The sequence below is a fragment of the Siphateles boraxobius genome, unplaced genomic scaffold (assembly GCF_051911475.1).
Source record: "Siphateles boraxobius isolate OS27281-9 unplaced genomic scaffold, OSU_SipBor_1 149, whole genome shotgun sequence".
Lineage (NCBI taxonomy): Eukaryota > Metazoa > Chordata > Actinopteri > Cypriniformes > Leuciscidae > Siphateles > Siphateles boraxobius.
The window spans coordinates 57,501-71,520 of NW_027508754.1; the positions used below are offsets into that span (position 1 = coordinate 57,501).

Consider the following 14,020-nt stretch of genomic DNA (forward strand, 5'->3'; position numbering starts at 1 on the left):
AACATGTAACAAAATGTCTCAGTTTAAAATAGCGTTATTTTTGATGCAAAACATTCTCAATGCTTTTTCCCTTTTTTGCAGGACAAAGGCACTGAAACGGGTACATGTGTCATAGTGAAACCAAACAAGACGAGAGTCAACTTCAGATCACATCTCTCTCACCACACCTTTTTCCACTCAGCTTTTTATATTTGTTCAAAAACCATGCGGCTCTGACCTCAAGCACACACACACACACACACACACACACATACACACACTTGAAAAATCCCCTGGTTCAGCTCTCACACACATCGTCTCGTCAGGTTGTCATGGTTGCAAACAGACTTTGAAAGGCTGGTCTGATAAAGAGAGCTGGGGAATTGAAACCCGGGCCGGTGTTCCCTGTATGAAAATACACGCTCAGGCCTTCAAACCGAAGCCGCTCTAAATGAGAAGGAAGCTTCTGTTGTCCTTGTTCAGATATAAAGAAGAAAGAGAAGAACGCTGTGGTTTCATGCCACTTTAAACCTCGTGTGCATGTCAATAACCGCTAAAGAGACAGAACAGACCCTCTTAAAACCACCACGCTCCAGAGATCTGGGTTAAAAATCACATTCACACACACATTAATCATTACTTTCTCATTAATCGACTGATCTTGAGCAGAAACGTCCAACTAAACCACAGCTGGAAGACGCTCCTTGCATCATGCAATCAAAAATGCTTTTAAAAAATGAAATAATATTCTTTAAGCACTAGCATTTGTTCTGTCAGTATGTTTGCATATCTTTTGCAGGTGTTGCACACAGGAAATAACACACACACGCACACACACACACGCGAGTTGCTCTACGGCTCCTTCCTGTGCCTGAACAGATCATATCTTCACTTTTAGGCATCATCTACTTCATTTTAGACATGAATTCAGTGAACTGTGCATTTCTTGGTCTGGATTTGATAAAGTCCTGGTTTCTCCCAGCGACTGATCATTCACTTCCCTCTGATGGGGATTTAAGAGACACACTTTGGCATTTCCTCTTGTGTTGCAACTGTTAAGCAACAAACCGAAAGAGCTCAGGAGAATAGAAAGGAAGATAAGGCTGAGAAACTCTTATCTATGACATGTGTGTGTTCATTTAAACCTTCTTAAACATCTGACCCCCCCCCCCCCCCCTAATTATAAAATAGTATGCATCCTTTTTCAATAGAGAAAAACCCCACAAAACAAGTTTTTATTATTCGCACTATTTAATCGTACTAATTGGCATTAACCTGAACTGAGACCTCTAAATGAGTTTTTCTCTCTGAAAGTGCACCTGTTAAACGAAGACGTCACGAACGCTGCGTGTCTTCGGACGTGAATATGCGTGAGCGGTGGGCAGAAGCAGCGAATGACAGAAGAGCGTGAGGATCTGACTGTTATGCCTCTTCCGGTGTGGTTGAGGAACACGTGGGTGGCAGCGAGGTTAAATACCAGCACTTCTCCTCTTTTAGGCCCATTTCTACTTGGGCTGGAGAGGAAGAGGCTAACAGACCCCGGAAACAGCACTGGAGAAGAACTGGGCACATATATCACTACTGGGCTTGATCCACAGGTACGGATGTAACCCAGCCAGAACGGTAACGTATCCCTGTGGTTATACTAGGAAGATTTTATTTATTTTTTTAACATTTTTTATTACTGTATCACAAGATGAGTAACTTTGTGTTAATCTTCTGCATTGATATTTTCACATTTTTCACTTCAACGTTGGGCCATGTTGGATTATCCATTGACGCATGTACGAAATCTGTCCGATAAAAGTCTAATTGTTTTTAAGAATTGTTTCTGTTAAGCTAAAATGTTAAAAGTCCACAATTTTTGGAATGCAACAAATAGTGTTGTATTTTAATATTGATTATCAACTAATCACGTCAAAAAAATTTTTTTTAATTCTGTTTCTGTTCATCTAAAATGTTAAAAGCCAACAATGTGCATTTTTTTCTATCATTGAAGTTTCTTTTTTTAATACACACGAGCATTTTAAATATGTATCTGTAAGAAAACGCCTTTGTTTGAAGGAAGAGCTTAATCATGTCGCTCAAAATGGCTGCCATGTGTAAAGGGAAGATGTTGGTTTTGTGACGCATTGTGCATTTCTAACATTTTTATTTCAATCCAACCGTTTTCAGAAGTTGATGTAATTGTGTAAAGACTTTAATGCAATTCAACAAAATGCAGTATATTTGTTTTAAGTCTGAACATTGTGCACCAAATAATTTGGTTCAATGAAAACTGTTGCGAAAACTGTTTGATTTTTGCAGGTCATTTGTTCAAATAGCAGTTTAAAGCCGGTGTAAAGTTTGGGTGGGGTTCACATGTTGTGCACCAGTGGAAATGTGTGTGTGTGTGTGTGTGTGTGTGTGTGTGTGTGAAGGAGGAGCTTGAGATCTCAAGCGTTTATCAGGAGCTCCAGAGGAGACATGGACACCTGGACACTGGGATGTACAGTGCAGTCATCCATAAAGTAGAAAGCACTACTAAACCCCTCGCCACAGTGTAGTGTTTCCTACTTTATGGATGAGTGTACTGTTGGCTGCTGGGAAACTTCACGGCGCTCGACGCAGAACGACGGGAAAGAGAAAGGAAGTCGCTGTGTTTCGTAAAGCTGCACACGTCTCATAGTGTCAAAACACGTCCACGTGAGACGGTCGTGCGCTTACAGAAACCAGAGCCAGCTTTCTCTGCTAAATCATCAAAAACATGTGTCTTCTGAAATGCAATGTGATTTTTAAACGTCAATAAAACAAAGAAATAAAACGGTTTTGTCTCTGAGTCCATCATTCACAACACAAACTCATTTTATGTGAAAATATACTTTATTTCTGTAAAAAGTCCATATTGCAACAAGTCATTCAAGTAAATCACTACGACGTCCCTCACGAAGCATGATGCCCGTGTGACTATCCAAAAACATTGTTTCGGCATGCACAAAAAATACTTTACCAAAAAGAAGCATTATTTACAGGTAAGTTTCCACACAAAAAAAAAACGCATTAGAAAAATGTACAAAAAACATCCAGCTTCTGTTACGGACACAAGAATAGAGTCTCTTTCTGAATGTATGAAAATATCATACCTCAAATCACACAAATACACTGACCTCAACACCGCACAGCAAAAAAAATGATTTTCTTTCTGTCTTGTGTTCCAGTGCAAATAAACATTTTTAAATCAAGATGCATTTACTTGAGAAGAAAAAAAAAGACTTGAAACAAGAACAAATATATCTGCCAATGGGGTCAGAAAAATAATCTCGTTTTCCCTTTAAATTAAGTGGATTTTTCTGCCCTTATTGGTCAGTTAATTTTCACTTAACTTAATATCTTCAGTCATTCTGCTTCTCCAGTAATTGCATCATGATTTGAGAATGTTTGGATATTCATACTGGACAAAACACTGAGGAAGAACATCAATTTTTACAAAGCACACAAACGCAAGGTACGTGCAACTACTACGACACATAAATAGAATAAATAAGGCCGAGTATAGATGGAAAACCATCATGCATGCAGTCATTACAAACACAGCTGTAGTAAACTTGAAGTTAAGACTAAGCAAGGTCTTATAAGGCTAGTTTTATTATGGCCTAGGATACGCCTACTTGCAGTAGCAATGATTACGGTCAGATCCTCGTGGGAATCACAGCATGCGTCTGGATCATAGTGCAGCGAGAGGAACGTTTAGATCCAGGGGCTGTACAGTGCATCTCTACCCCATTAAAATAAGCAAAAATAAGCTTGTTTAATGCATTATAATAACTCAGCACAATCAAAGTAGCATGAAGTAATGCTAAAAACAATGCTTTCTGCCTACACTGCAAAAAAGAAGTATTTTTGTCTTGTTTTCAAAGCAAAATGACTAGTTTTCCAAAGAATGTATGAAAGTCTATGCATAAAACTAGAAAAATATCAGCCAATGCAATAAGAATAATAAGCGTAATTCAAGTTTATTTGGCAGAATTCATGTTTTAAGCAACACATATTTTTCAGAAAAACATTTTGCTTCTCAATGTGTCTTGATTAGGTTTCCAAAAACTAATTTTTTGCAGTGTTTCACCTACTTCCTGTCTGTGAGGTCGTTTCAGTCCTAGCTCCGCCCCTCTAAACGGCTGGCGCTCTGTGATTGGTGGTTAGTCGCTGTAGTTTTTTTGGCAAGAGGATCAACTGTGTGTTTTAGACAGTCTCGTCTAAGATGAGCACGAGCTGACTTAAGACGCAAAACTGATGAGCAGTTCAACCTGAGAAATCATTTGAGCCATGTAAGACCAAAAAACACATGCTAGCATTTTAAACTAACTTTACCAGCATGTTACATGTTGCAATATGAAGTCAAGAGTGTGTGTGTGTGTGTGTGTGTGTGTGTGTGTGTGTGTGTGTGTGTGTGTGTGTGTGTGTTTGTGTGTGTGTGTGTGTGTGTTTGTGTGTGTGTGTTTGTGTGTGTGTGTGTGTGTGTGTGTGTGTGTGTGTTTGTGTGTGTGTGTGGTGTTATGCTCACATGCTGTGACTTTACAACGCTCTTAAAACGGAGGAAAAGAAAAGAGGAACAAAAAATTACATTGAGAAAAAGTTAAGACAAGAGCTCATGCAGAAAGAAGCCAATGTTTCTGTCTCTCACACACACACACACACACGTACATTTATACCATATCAGATATAAGTGAATGAATTATTATTGTTATTAGAGTTCCATGTCTATGTGTTTGAGAAAAGGCGAAGGTACAGAGAGTTCATTATGATCAATAAAGCCTGTACAGCATCAGACGCACGATATTGCGTTTACGGACGGATCAAAATAATGTGGTTCATAATGCCATTTCAGCATGAAAATTACATAAATCAAGAAGTTAAAGCTGATTATAAATGTAGCGTTTAAATTTTGAGCCAATGAAAGTTTTAAATAATAACGCATAATGAAATTCTCATTGATTAATCTCAATGAAAAAAGCACATAAGTGTGTAGAATATAATAAAACGCTATTCTCAGTAGAATAATAATAATAATGTGAAACTGCAGAAAATATGGATTCAGCTGCAAGTGGGACGTAATATCAAACATATGAGAAGCTTTCAGCCTCGTCGGTGATCATTCATATTTTCTCTAGTAAAAATAACTGGAATAATATGCAAAGATTTGAGTTTTGAGTCAGAATTACTCACTGGTTTGAATTAACGCCACATCTTCTAGTCTTAACCGCTAAACATTATCAACATAAAACGGATAAAGGGACACAGTTCTGCAGTCTTGGACCCTACTTGTAGTGCAAAATATTTCTGTAGTGACTTTTATTTTGTCACTCCCCGTTTTATTTTCCAGAATTCTTGGAATAAACATTATTTCATATCTCCTCATAAGTGTGCTTTGCCTTTCAGTGGATGATGCTTGATTGTTATTTCATGTCTAGATACTGATATTAAAGTTGGCTATTCACAGCTTTGGTGAAACTCCTATTGCGATTATTTGCCTTGCAAAAAGAAGAAACAGTCCGACACACGAAAGCGCTGGTAAATTTGCATCATAATGGCAAAAAATCAGAGAATGAGAACGATTCTCTTTTTGTTCAGTCATACCAGACGGACACACACTCAAACTGACACCACACACACACACACACACACACACACACACACACACACGAGGAAAAGTGCAATCTGCAGATCCTTCCCGCTCACAGCCAGATGCGCTACTCCTTCTTGCTGGAGCCCAGCTTTCTGAAGAGCTTTCTGCCTTTGGAGAAGAAGCCTTTCTTCTTTTTCTCGGGCGGAGAGGCGTCGGGGAGCGGAGGAGAGCCGCTCAGGGCCGGGTTCGGGTCAGGGGTCGGTTCTGGCTGAGACGAGCTCACGGGATCCAGATGCTCGGGGGATTCTGTCAGGCTCACCTGGCAGACGCAAGACAAAGACAATTACACAGAGTTAAATAAAGAAAGGAATAAATATTTTTAATAATAATAATAATAATAATAATAATAATAATAATAATAATAATAATATTAATAATAATAATAATAATAAATAAAATAATAATAACAATAATTTAAAAAACTGCAAAAACAATTATAAAAAAATATTTTTTATGAAAAATACAATTAAATAAATTTAGCAAAAAAATTCTAAAATAAAGAATTTTTTAATGAAAAATAAAATAAAAATAAAATAAAAAAATTAAATATAAATAATTTCAAAAAAATAAAATAAAAAAATGCAAAACCAAAAAATAAATAAATAAAAATGTTATTAACATTTTTTTTGTTTTAAAGGGACAATGTGTAGTTAAGGTATTTTATTATCTAAAATCAATATTTTTATTCATAAATATGTCCTCAATGGTGTACAAATACCTCTGCCAATTATCTGACTTATCCTCGTAAATGAAGAATTTATTATCTTTATATACATGTGACGGGAAGGTCCACGGAGGCTTCCATGTCGTTCCGCCATCTTGAAAAACTATAATAGCAGAGAGGGTCAAAAAGTACCAGGCCAACGCATTTCCACAACGCGTTTTCGTTCAGAGCGTCACGTGACTGAAAGCAGCAGAAACGGAGGAGCAGAGCAGTGAGAGGCGCTTCACGGCCCCGGCGAGTCAGTCAGTAATTCATACTGTAACATTCGTTTGTTCGTTGTGTCAAGTTGCAGTTTGAAATAACAAACCTGTTCACCCGAAGGAAAACTCGACGAAGTGCTATTAGAAGACATCCTGTCATAGCTTTGTGGTACATAACAGCTACCGTAGATGCAACACGCATTTGAAAAAGCGAGGCGCTGGAGAGCACAATTCGTTTGAATGCAAAATACAATTTCACCGCTAGATGGGAGAAATTCCTACACAATGTCCCTTTAAATACAGTATATGTATGAGGAATTTTTTAAACTTTCAGTAGGATCTTGTTAAACATTTCCTTGAGAGAGCTTACTATGTAAAACCGTCGCTTACATTAGTATTGTGGGGATCCAAAGTAGCAACAGAAAAACACAATGCCAAATCTGACATGATCTTAAAAACGCTTCAGCTCAAAGTCATAAAGGGAGAGAGAAATCATGACATGAAGACACAATAAATGAACATGAAATATTGAGTTGAGATTACAGGGCTAGTACAGCTAAAAAACACTTCAGACACTTTCTTCTGTAGGACACAAAACATATTTTTAAGAAGGTTTGGGGTCCATATTAGGCTTATTATAATTTAGTTAAAACTAAAATTATTGAATAATGTTTGAAAGCTGAAATAAAATTAAATATTACAAAAGTAAATAGAAGAAAAAACTAAATTAGAAATGTTGCTAATTGGAAATAAATAAAAACTAAACTAAAACAAAAAACTGAACAAAAACAAATACAAACTAATGACAAACACACAACAAAATTGCCAAAAACAAACTAAAATTAAAACAACAACATAAAAACACCTATTCAGCATTTTATTAAATGCTATAATAGTATATAAATAATACTAAAACAAACATAATTGGACGCACTGACTGACAGAATTGTTTTGGGGATGAAATATCACTGTAAAATTTAATTTTATGTGAAAAAGAAGAGAGTTTGGAATGATGTGCAGTCAGTTTTTTGAGATTCTACAATATTGGATCTTTAAAACATTATAATATAAGTTAAGCTTGACAACATAGAAAAACACTCTGTTAAACTTCTCCTTTTGTGTTATACAGAGAGAAAGTCACTCATACGGGTTTGGAAAAAAAGAGGGCGAGTAACTGATGATGTGTCATTTCAAACTAACCCATTAACCTTTGGTATAATTCATCAGTTTTCACAGTAATATATGATAATACCGTTTAGTCACGGTTTTTAGGAAAGGAGACACTAGAGAGGGTTTCAGATCTATGAAAGACTTACGGTCACTGTTTAAAGTGAACACCTTTCCTGTGCTTCTGAAAACATGCAAAAATAAAACAAACACAAAGAGATAAAACACACATAAGACGACATGCAGAACAAAAGACAGCTGGAGAAACTAATGCTGTTAATCAATGACACAGTAACGCTGTGATGGACAGAACAGAATGGAAGACGCATGCAATGATTGACGGTAATGCGTGCAGTAAACACACACACACACACACCTGTGCGTCTCTACGGCTCTCGGTCACGGCGTCTTCTTCCGGCTCAGGAAAAGCTTGCAGGAAGTTGGAAGGCACGAGGCCTTTGTGTCCATTGAGATCCCCCTGAAAACATCAACAAAAACCCATCATGCACTGCTGCTTTGCTTATGCGCATTCAATCATACTTGATCATACTTTTACACTATTTATTTACGCAGCCCTGCATCTTGAAAAAGATATTCTGCAAAAAAATTAATAATAATAATAATAATAATAAAATTTAAAAAAATTATAAAAAAATTATAATAATATAATATAATAATAAAAAAATTATAGAAAATAAAATAAAATAAATAGAAAGAAAAAATTAAATTAAAATAAATAAATAAAAAAATAAGAAAATTAAGAAGAAAGAAAAAAAATTAAACAAAAAATACAATTTAAATAAAATAAACAAACAAACAAATAAATAAATAAAATAAATGTGTTTTAAATATGTGTGTGATGAAAATGTGAAAACTTTTTTCGGTAGGATCTTATTAAACATGTCCTTAAGAGAGCTTACTATGAAACCGTCGCTTACATGAGATATTGTGGGGATCCAAAGTAGCAACAGAAAAACAGTGCCAGATCTCACAGACATCTGACATGATCTTAAAAATGCTTAATTGAAAAAAAATATTCTGCAAAATAGGGCCTAATATCGGCTAATTTAATAATACTGAGTTCATGGGGCAGTCATGGCCTAATGGTAGATTCTCAAATAGCTTACCTGATCTCAAGTTTCAAGTTTCAAGTTTGTATTTATTTATATAGCACATTTAAAAACAGCAAACAGGGCTGACCAAAGTGCTGAACAATACACAAGATAAAGAACAAAGACAAACCACACAATCATGACAGAAGCTCACAATGAATTAAAAGCTAAAGAAAAAAAATAGGTTTTAAGAGAGGATTTAAAAACAGTTACAGATTGAGCAGCTCTGATGTAAACCGGAAGGCTGTTCCACAGCCTAGGGCCAGCAACAGCAAAGGCTCTGTCCCCTCTATTCTTTAACCTAGATCTGGGGACAGACAGAAGTCTCTGATCACCAGACCTCAGGTTTCGTGTGGGGTTGTGTGGACAGAGTAGCTCAGACAAATAGCTCGGTGCCAGATTATTTACGGATTTAAAAACAAATAAAAGAGTTTTAAACTCGATTCTAAAATGCACAGGTAGCCAATGCAGAGATTTTAAGATAGGTGAAACATGTTCAAATTTGCGTTTTCTTTTGAGGAACTTTGCAGCAGCGTTCTGTACTAATTGGAGACGCGCAATAGACTGTTTGGGTATGCCGAAGTAGAGAGAGTTGCAATAGTCCAACCGCGATGTAATGAGCGCATGGATTGCAATCTCTAGTGTTTTCTCAGAAAGGGAGGATTTAATTTTAGAGAGAAGACGTAACTGAAAAAAGCAAGAACTAATCACCGCATTGATTTGTTTTTCAAATTTCAGGTTTTGATCCCAGAGAACACCTAGGTTCTTAATGCAAGATGACTTTGGATCAAGATAGTCCAGATCAATGTTGCTGCTATTATAGTTGTCATGGGGGCCAAAGACTATAACCTCGGTCTTGGATTCATTCATAAATAAGAAGTTTTGAGAAAACCACATTTTTACTTCCTCTATGCATGCAAAAAGACATTTTAGTGCAGTATCTTTGTTGCGTTTCAGAGGGAAATAAATTTGTGTATCATCTGCATAGCAGTGAAATGATACGCCATGCTTTCTGAAAATGGAGCCCAGAGGAAGTAAATATATGGAAAAATGAATGGGTGCGAGAATAGACCCCTGCGGCACTCCACAGGAGAGTTGAGCTGGCGAGGAAGAAAAATTACCCAGTTTAACAGAGAAACTTCTATTTGTTAGATAAGATCTAAACCAGCTGAGGACAGTTCCCTGGATGCCCACAGAGCATTCTAGTCGGGATAATAGAGTTTTATGATCAACTGTATCAAAGGCCGAGGTTAAGTCTAACAGTATTAGGATCACAGAGTCACCAGCATCGGTTGCTAACAGTATATCATTAGAAACCCTTAAAAGCGCAGACTCTGTGCTGTGCAGAGGCTTAAAACCAGACTGGAAAGTTTCAAGAATTTGATTTGCGCTAAGATGAGATTGGAGTTGATTCAGAACCGTTTTCTCCAATGCTTTTGTAGTAAAAGGAAGGGTAGAAATAGGTCGAAAGTTATTAGAATCCCTTGATCTATCTCAGCTGCTCAGTGAACCCAAACAAACAGATGAACTAGAGGAAATGACTAGCAGTTTGAGCACCATTTTCTCTAGTACACTAGAAATTGTTGCACCAATTAGATTAAAAAAGGTTAGAGAGAAAACTAAAGCACCTTGGTACAACAGTGCTACGCATGTTATCAAGAGAGAAACTCGTAACTTAGAGCGTAAATGGAAACAAACTAATTTAGAGGTCTTTAGAATCGCGTGGAAAGACAATATGTCACGTTATAAAAAGGCTCTAAAAGCAGCCAGGGCTGAGCATCTCCGCAAGCTAATAGAAAATAACCAAAATAATCCAAGGTTTTTATTCAACACCGTAGCTAGACTAACAAATAAACAAACATCACCAGAGCAAAATATTCCATTACAATATAGTAGTAATGATTTTATGAACTACTTTAATGAGAAAATAGAAAGCATCAGAAACACAATTGTAAATGTACAATCTTTTATGGTGTCTTCTGATTCAGCCTCAATTATCGCCCCTCTAGAACAACTACACCGCTTTACAACTATAGGACAGGAAGAGCTAAATAAACTTATCATTGCATCTAAACCAACAACATGTTTTTAGATCCAATACCCACTAAACTACTGAAAGAAGTGTTACCTGTAGTGGAAGAGCCTCTTCTTAATATTATTAACTCATCTTTATTTTTAGGTCATGTTCCAAAAATATTCAAGCTGGCAGTAATAAAACCTCTCATTAAGAAACCGCAATTAGATCCAAATAACTTAGCAAATTACAGACCCATCTCAAATCTTCCATTTATGTCTAAAATACTAGAAAAAGTTGTGTCCGCTCAATTGTGCTCTTTCTTGCAAGAAAATGATATCTATGAAAAATTCCAGTCGGGATTCAGACCGCATCATAGCACAGAAACTGCGCTAGTCAAAATTACAAATGATTTACTTTTAGCTTCTGACCAAGGCTGTATCTCAATACTAGTTCTACTCGATCTAAGCGCTGCGTTCGACACTATAGATAATAAAATACTCTTGGATCGACTACAAAACTACACTGGTGTTCAGGGACAGGCATTAAGCTGGTTTAGATCGTACTTATCAGACCGTTATCATTTTGTCTGTTTAAATGGGGAAAAATCGAAGATAACGTCAGTAGACTATGGAGTGCCACAAGGATCGGTTTTAGACCCTCTGCTATTCTCAATATATATGCTGCCACTTGGTAATATTATAAGAAAACATGGAATTAATTTCCACTGTTATGCTGATGACACTCAATTATATATTTCATCACGACCAGATGAAAACACTAACTCATTTAAATTGACAGAGTGTCTCAAAGATATAAAATGCTGGATGACGTGTAATTTCCTGCTTTTAATTTCAGACAAAACGGAGGCATTACTTATTGGTCCAAAAAACTACCCACAAAACCTTGTACAAGGTTTTGTACTGGGTGTTATACTAGACCGCAACTTGTCTTTCGAAAATCATATTTCATATGTTACAAGAACAGCCTTTTTCCTCCTTAGAAACATTGCTAAGCTACGTAACATGCTATCTGTTTCTGATGCAGAAAGTTAGTTCATGCATTCATGACCTCGAGACTAGATAGCATATAGACTAGAAAACTATGTTGGCATTAGTGGAATTGCACTAGCATGGTTTAAATCATATTATCTGACCGCTATCAGTTTGTAGCAGTAAATGAAGAGATGTCTTATCGATCACAAGTTCAGTATGGCGTACCACAAGGCTCAGTACTAGGACCGTTGCTGTTCACTCTGTACATGCTACTTTTAGGAGATATCATTAGGAAACATGGAATTAGCTTTCACTGTTATGCTGATGATACTCAGCTCTATATTTCTTCCAAACCTAACGAAACTCACCAATTCACATAATTATCGGAATGCATTGCTGATGAAAACTGGATGACTAGTAATTTCCTACTACTAAATTCTGAAAAAACAGAGATTCTAATTATTGGACAAAAAACTTCCTCACGTAATGACCTAGAATACCGTCTAACACTTGATGGCTGCTCTGTTAAGTCTTCGTCGTCAGTTAGGAACCTGGGTGTGCTCTTTGATACCAATCTTTCATTTGAAAGTCACGTGTCTAGTGTCTGTAAAACCGCATTTTTCCATCTTAAAAATATATCTAAATTACGTCATATGCTCTCATTGACAAATGCGGAACAACTAGTTCATGCGTTCATGACATCAAGGCTAGATTATTGTAATGCTCTACTGGGTGGTTGCCCTGCACGCTTAATAAACAAACTACAGCTAGTTCAAAACGCAGCCGCTAGAGTTCTTACCAGAACCAGGAAGTACGACCATATTAGCCCGGTTCTGTCAACACTGCATTGGCTCCCTATTAAACATCGTATAAATTTTTAAATATTGCTGATTACTTACAAAGCACTAAATGGTTTAGCTCCCCAGTACTTGAGCGAGCTCTTAACGCATTATAGTCCTTCACGTCTATTGCTATCTCAAAACTCCGGCCAGTTGATAATACCTAGAATATATAAATCTACTGCTGGCGGTAGATCCTTTTCCTATTTAGCACCAAAACTTTGGAACAATCTTCCTAACATTGTCCGGGAAGCAGACACAGTCTGTCAGTTCAAAGCTAGACTAAAAACACATCTCTTTGACCTAGCATTTACATAACACTCTATAGACTTCTATCATTCATTAAACTGCCGTCAATCATCCTGTCACCATAAACTGCCCTGTCAATCATCCAGTCGCCGTAAACTGCCGTCAATCATCCTGTCACCGTAAACTGCCCTGTCAATCATCCTGTCACCGTAAACTGCCCTGTCAATCATCCTGTCACCGTAAACTGCCGTCAATCATCCTGTCACCGTAAACTGCCCAGTCAATCATCCTGTCGCCGTAAACTGCCGTCAATCATCCTGTCACCATAAACTGCCCTGTCAATCATCCTGTCACCATAAACTGCCCTGTCAATCATCTTGTCACAGTTACAATCCGCCATTCAATCTAATTTAATTTCCTAGCGTTTCGGAGAGAAACGTAGTCGCACGTTCATCTGCAGTCGTGGGTCTTTCATGCGGAGACTCTCCTTGTGTGTTTGCAATTTGAATATAATGATGCATTTAAAAAGTAATGGCTAAACGTATCTTTACAAAAGTTCCCTTTGCTGCTGCAGATGCAATATAATGTAGACAACGTTGAATAAATAAATTTTCGTCAGGTTAGATACTTATAATTAATCACTCAAACCCCTTAAATGAGGTCATTCATGCAAAAACCGGCTGAGAATTGAACTAATAACTGTAAGCTGGCTCAGAGAAAGATATGAATCATGTCTTTGTGGCAGCTTTTCTGGTTATAAAGGGATAATACAAGACTCCTCCACCTTACAAATAGTTGTCGAAAGCAAAAATGCTCATATTTTGTGAGTAACACACTTTTTTTCGAATCAAAATTAGTATTAGTATTGGATTTCATTGAGAAAATATGAGGCAAGGCGGTGCTATGGATATACTTACATACAGATTAGAATAACACTGAAGGAGAAGAAACTCACATAGTAGAAGCCATCGTCGTCCATGTCACCGAGCACATAGATGACGTCGCCCGCACTGAAGATCAGCTCAGCCTGGAGTTATTGAGAGATGATCAAACATTAGACACACACACACAGCATAGAC

The 14,020-nt window shown here is 37.0% G+C and overlaps 1 protein-coding gene across 7 annotated transcripts in view; it reads right to left on the reverse strand.

Moving 5' to 3' along the window:
- Nucleotides 1-5,650: 5,650 nt before the first annotated feature.
- The window catches only part of LOC143738540 (RIMS-binding protein 2-like), a 138,974-nt gene continuing 130,604 nt past the window's right edge, over nt 5,651-14,020 (reverse strand). For 6 of the 7 annotated variants that reach the window (XM_077230537.1, XM_077230536.1, XM_077230540.1 and 3 more), the window contains 3 exons: nt 13,897-13,968; nt 8,109-8,210; nt 5,651-5,900 (listed from right to left, as the gene is read on the reverse strand). In XM_077230537.1, the coding sequence (XP_077086652.1) occupies nt 5,706-5,900; nt 8,109-8,210; nt 13,897-13,968 (369 nt within the window). In that variant the 3' untranslated portion in view covers nt 5,651-5,705. Of the gene's footprint in view, nt 5,901-7,881; nt 7,917-8,108; nt 8,211-13,896; nt 13,969-14,020 lie in introns of all 7 variants that reach the window. The other variant, XM_077230539.1, reaches the window with a different exon arrangement.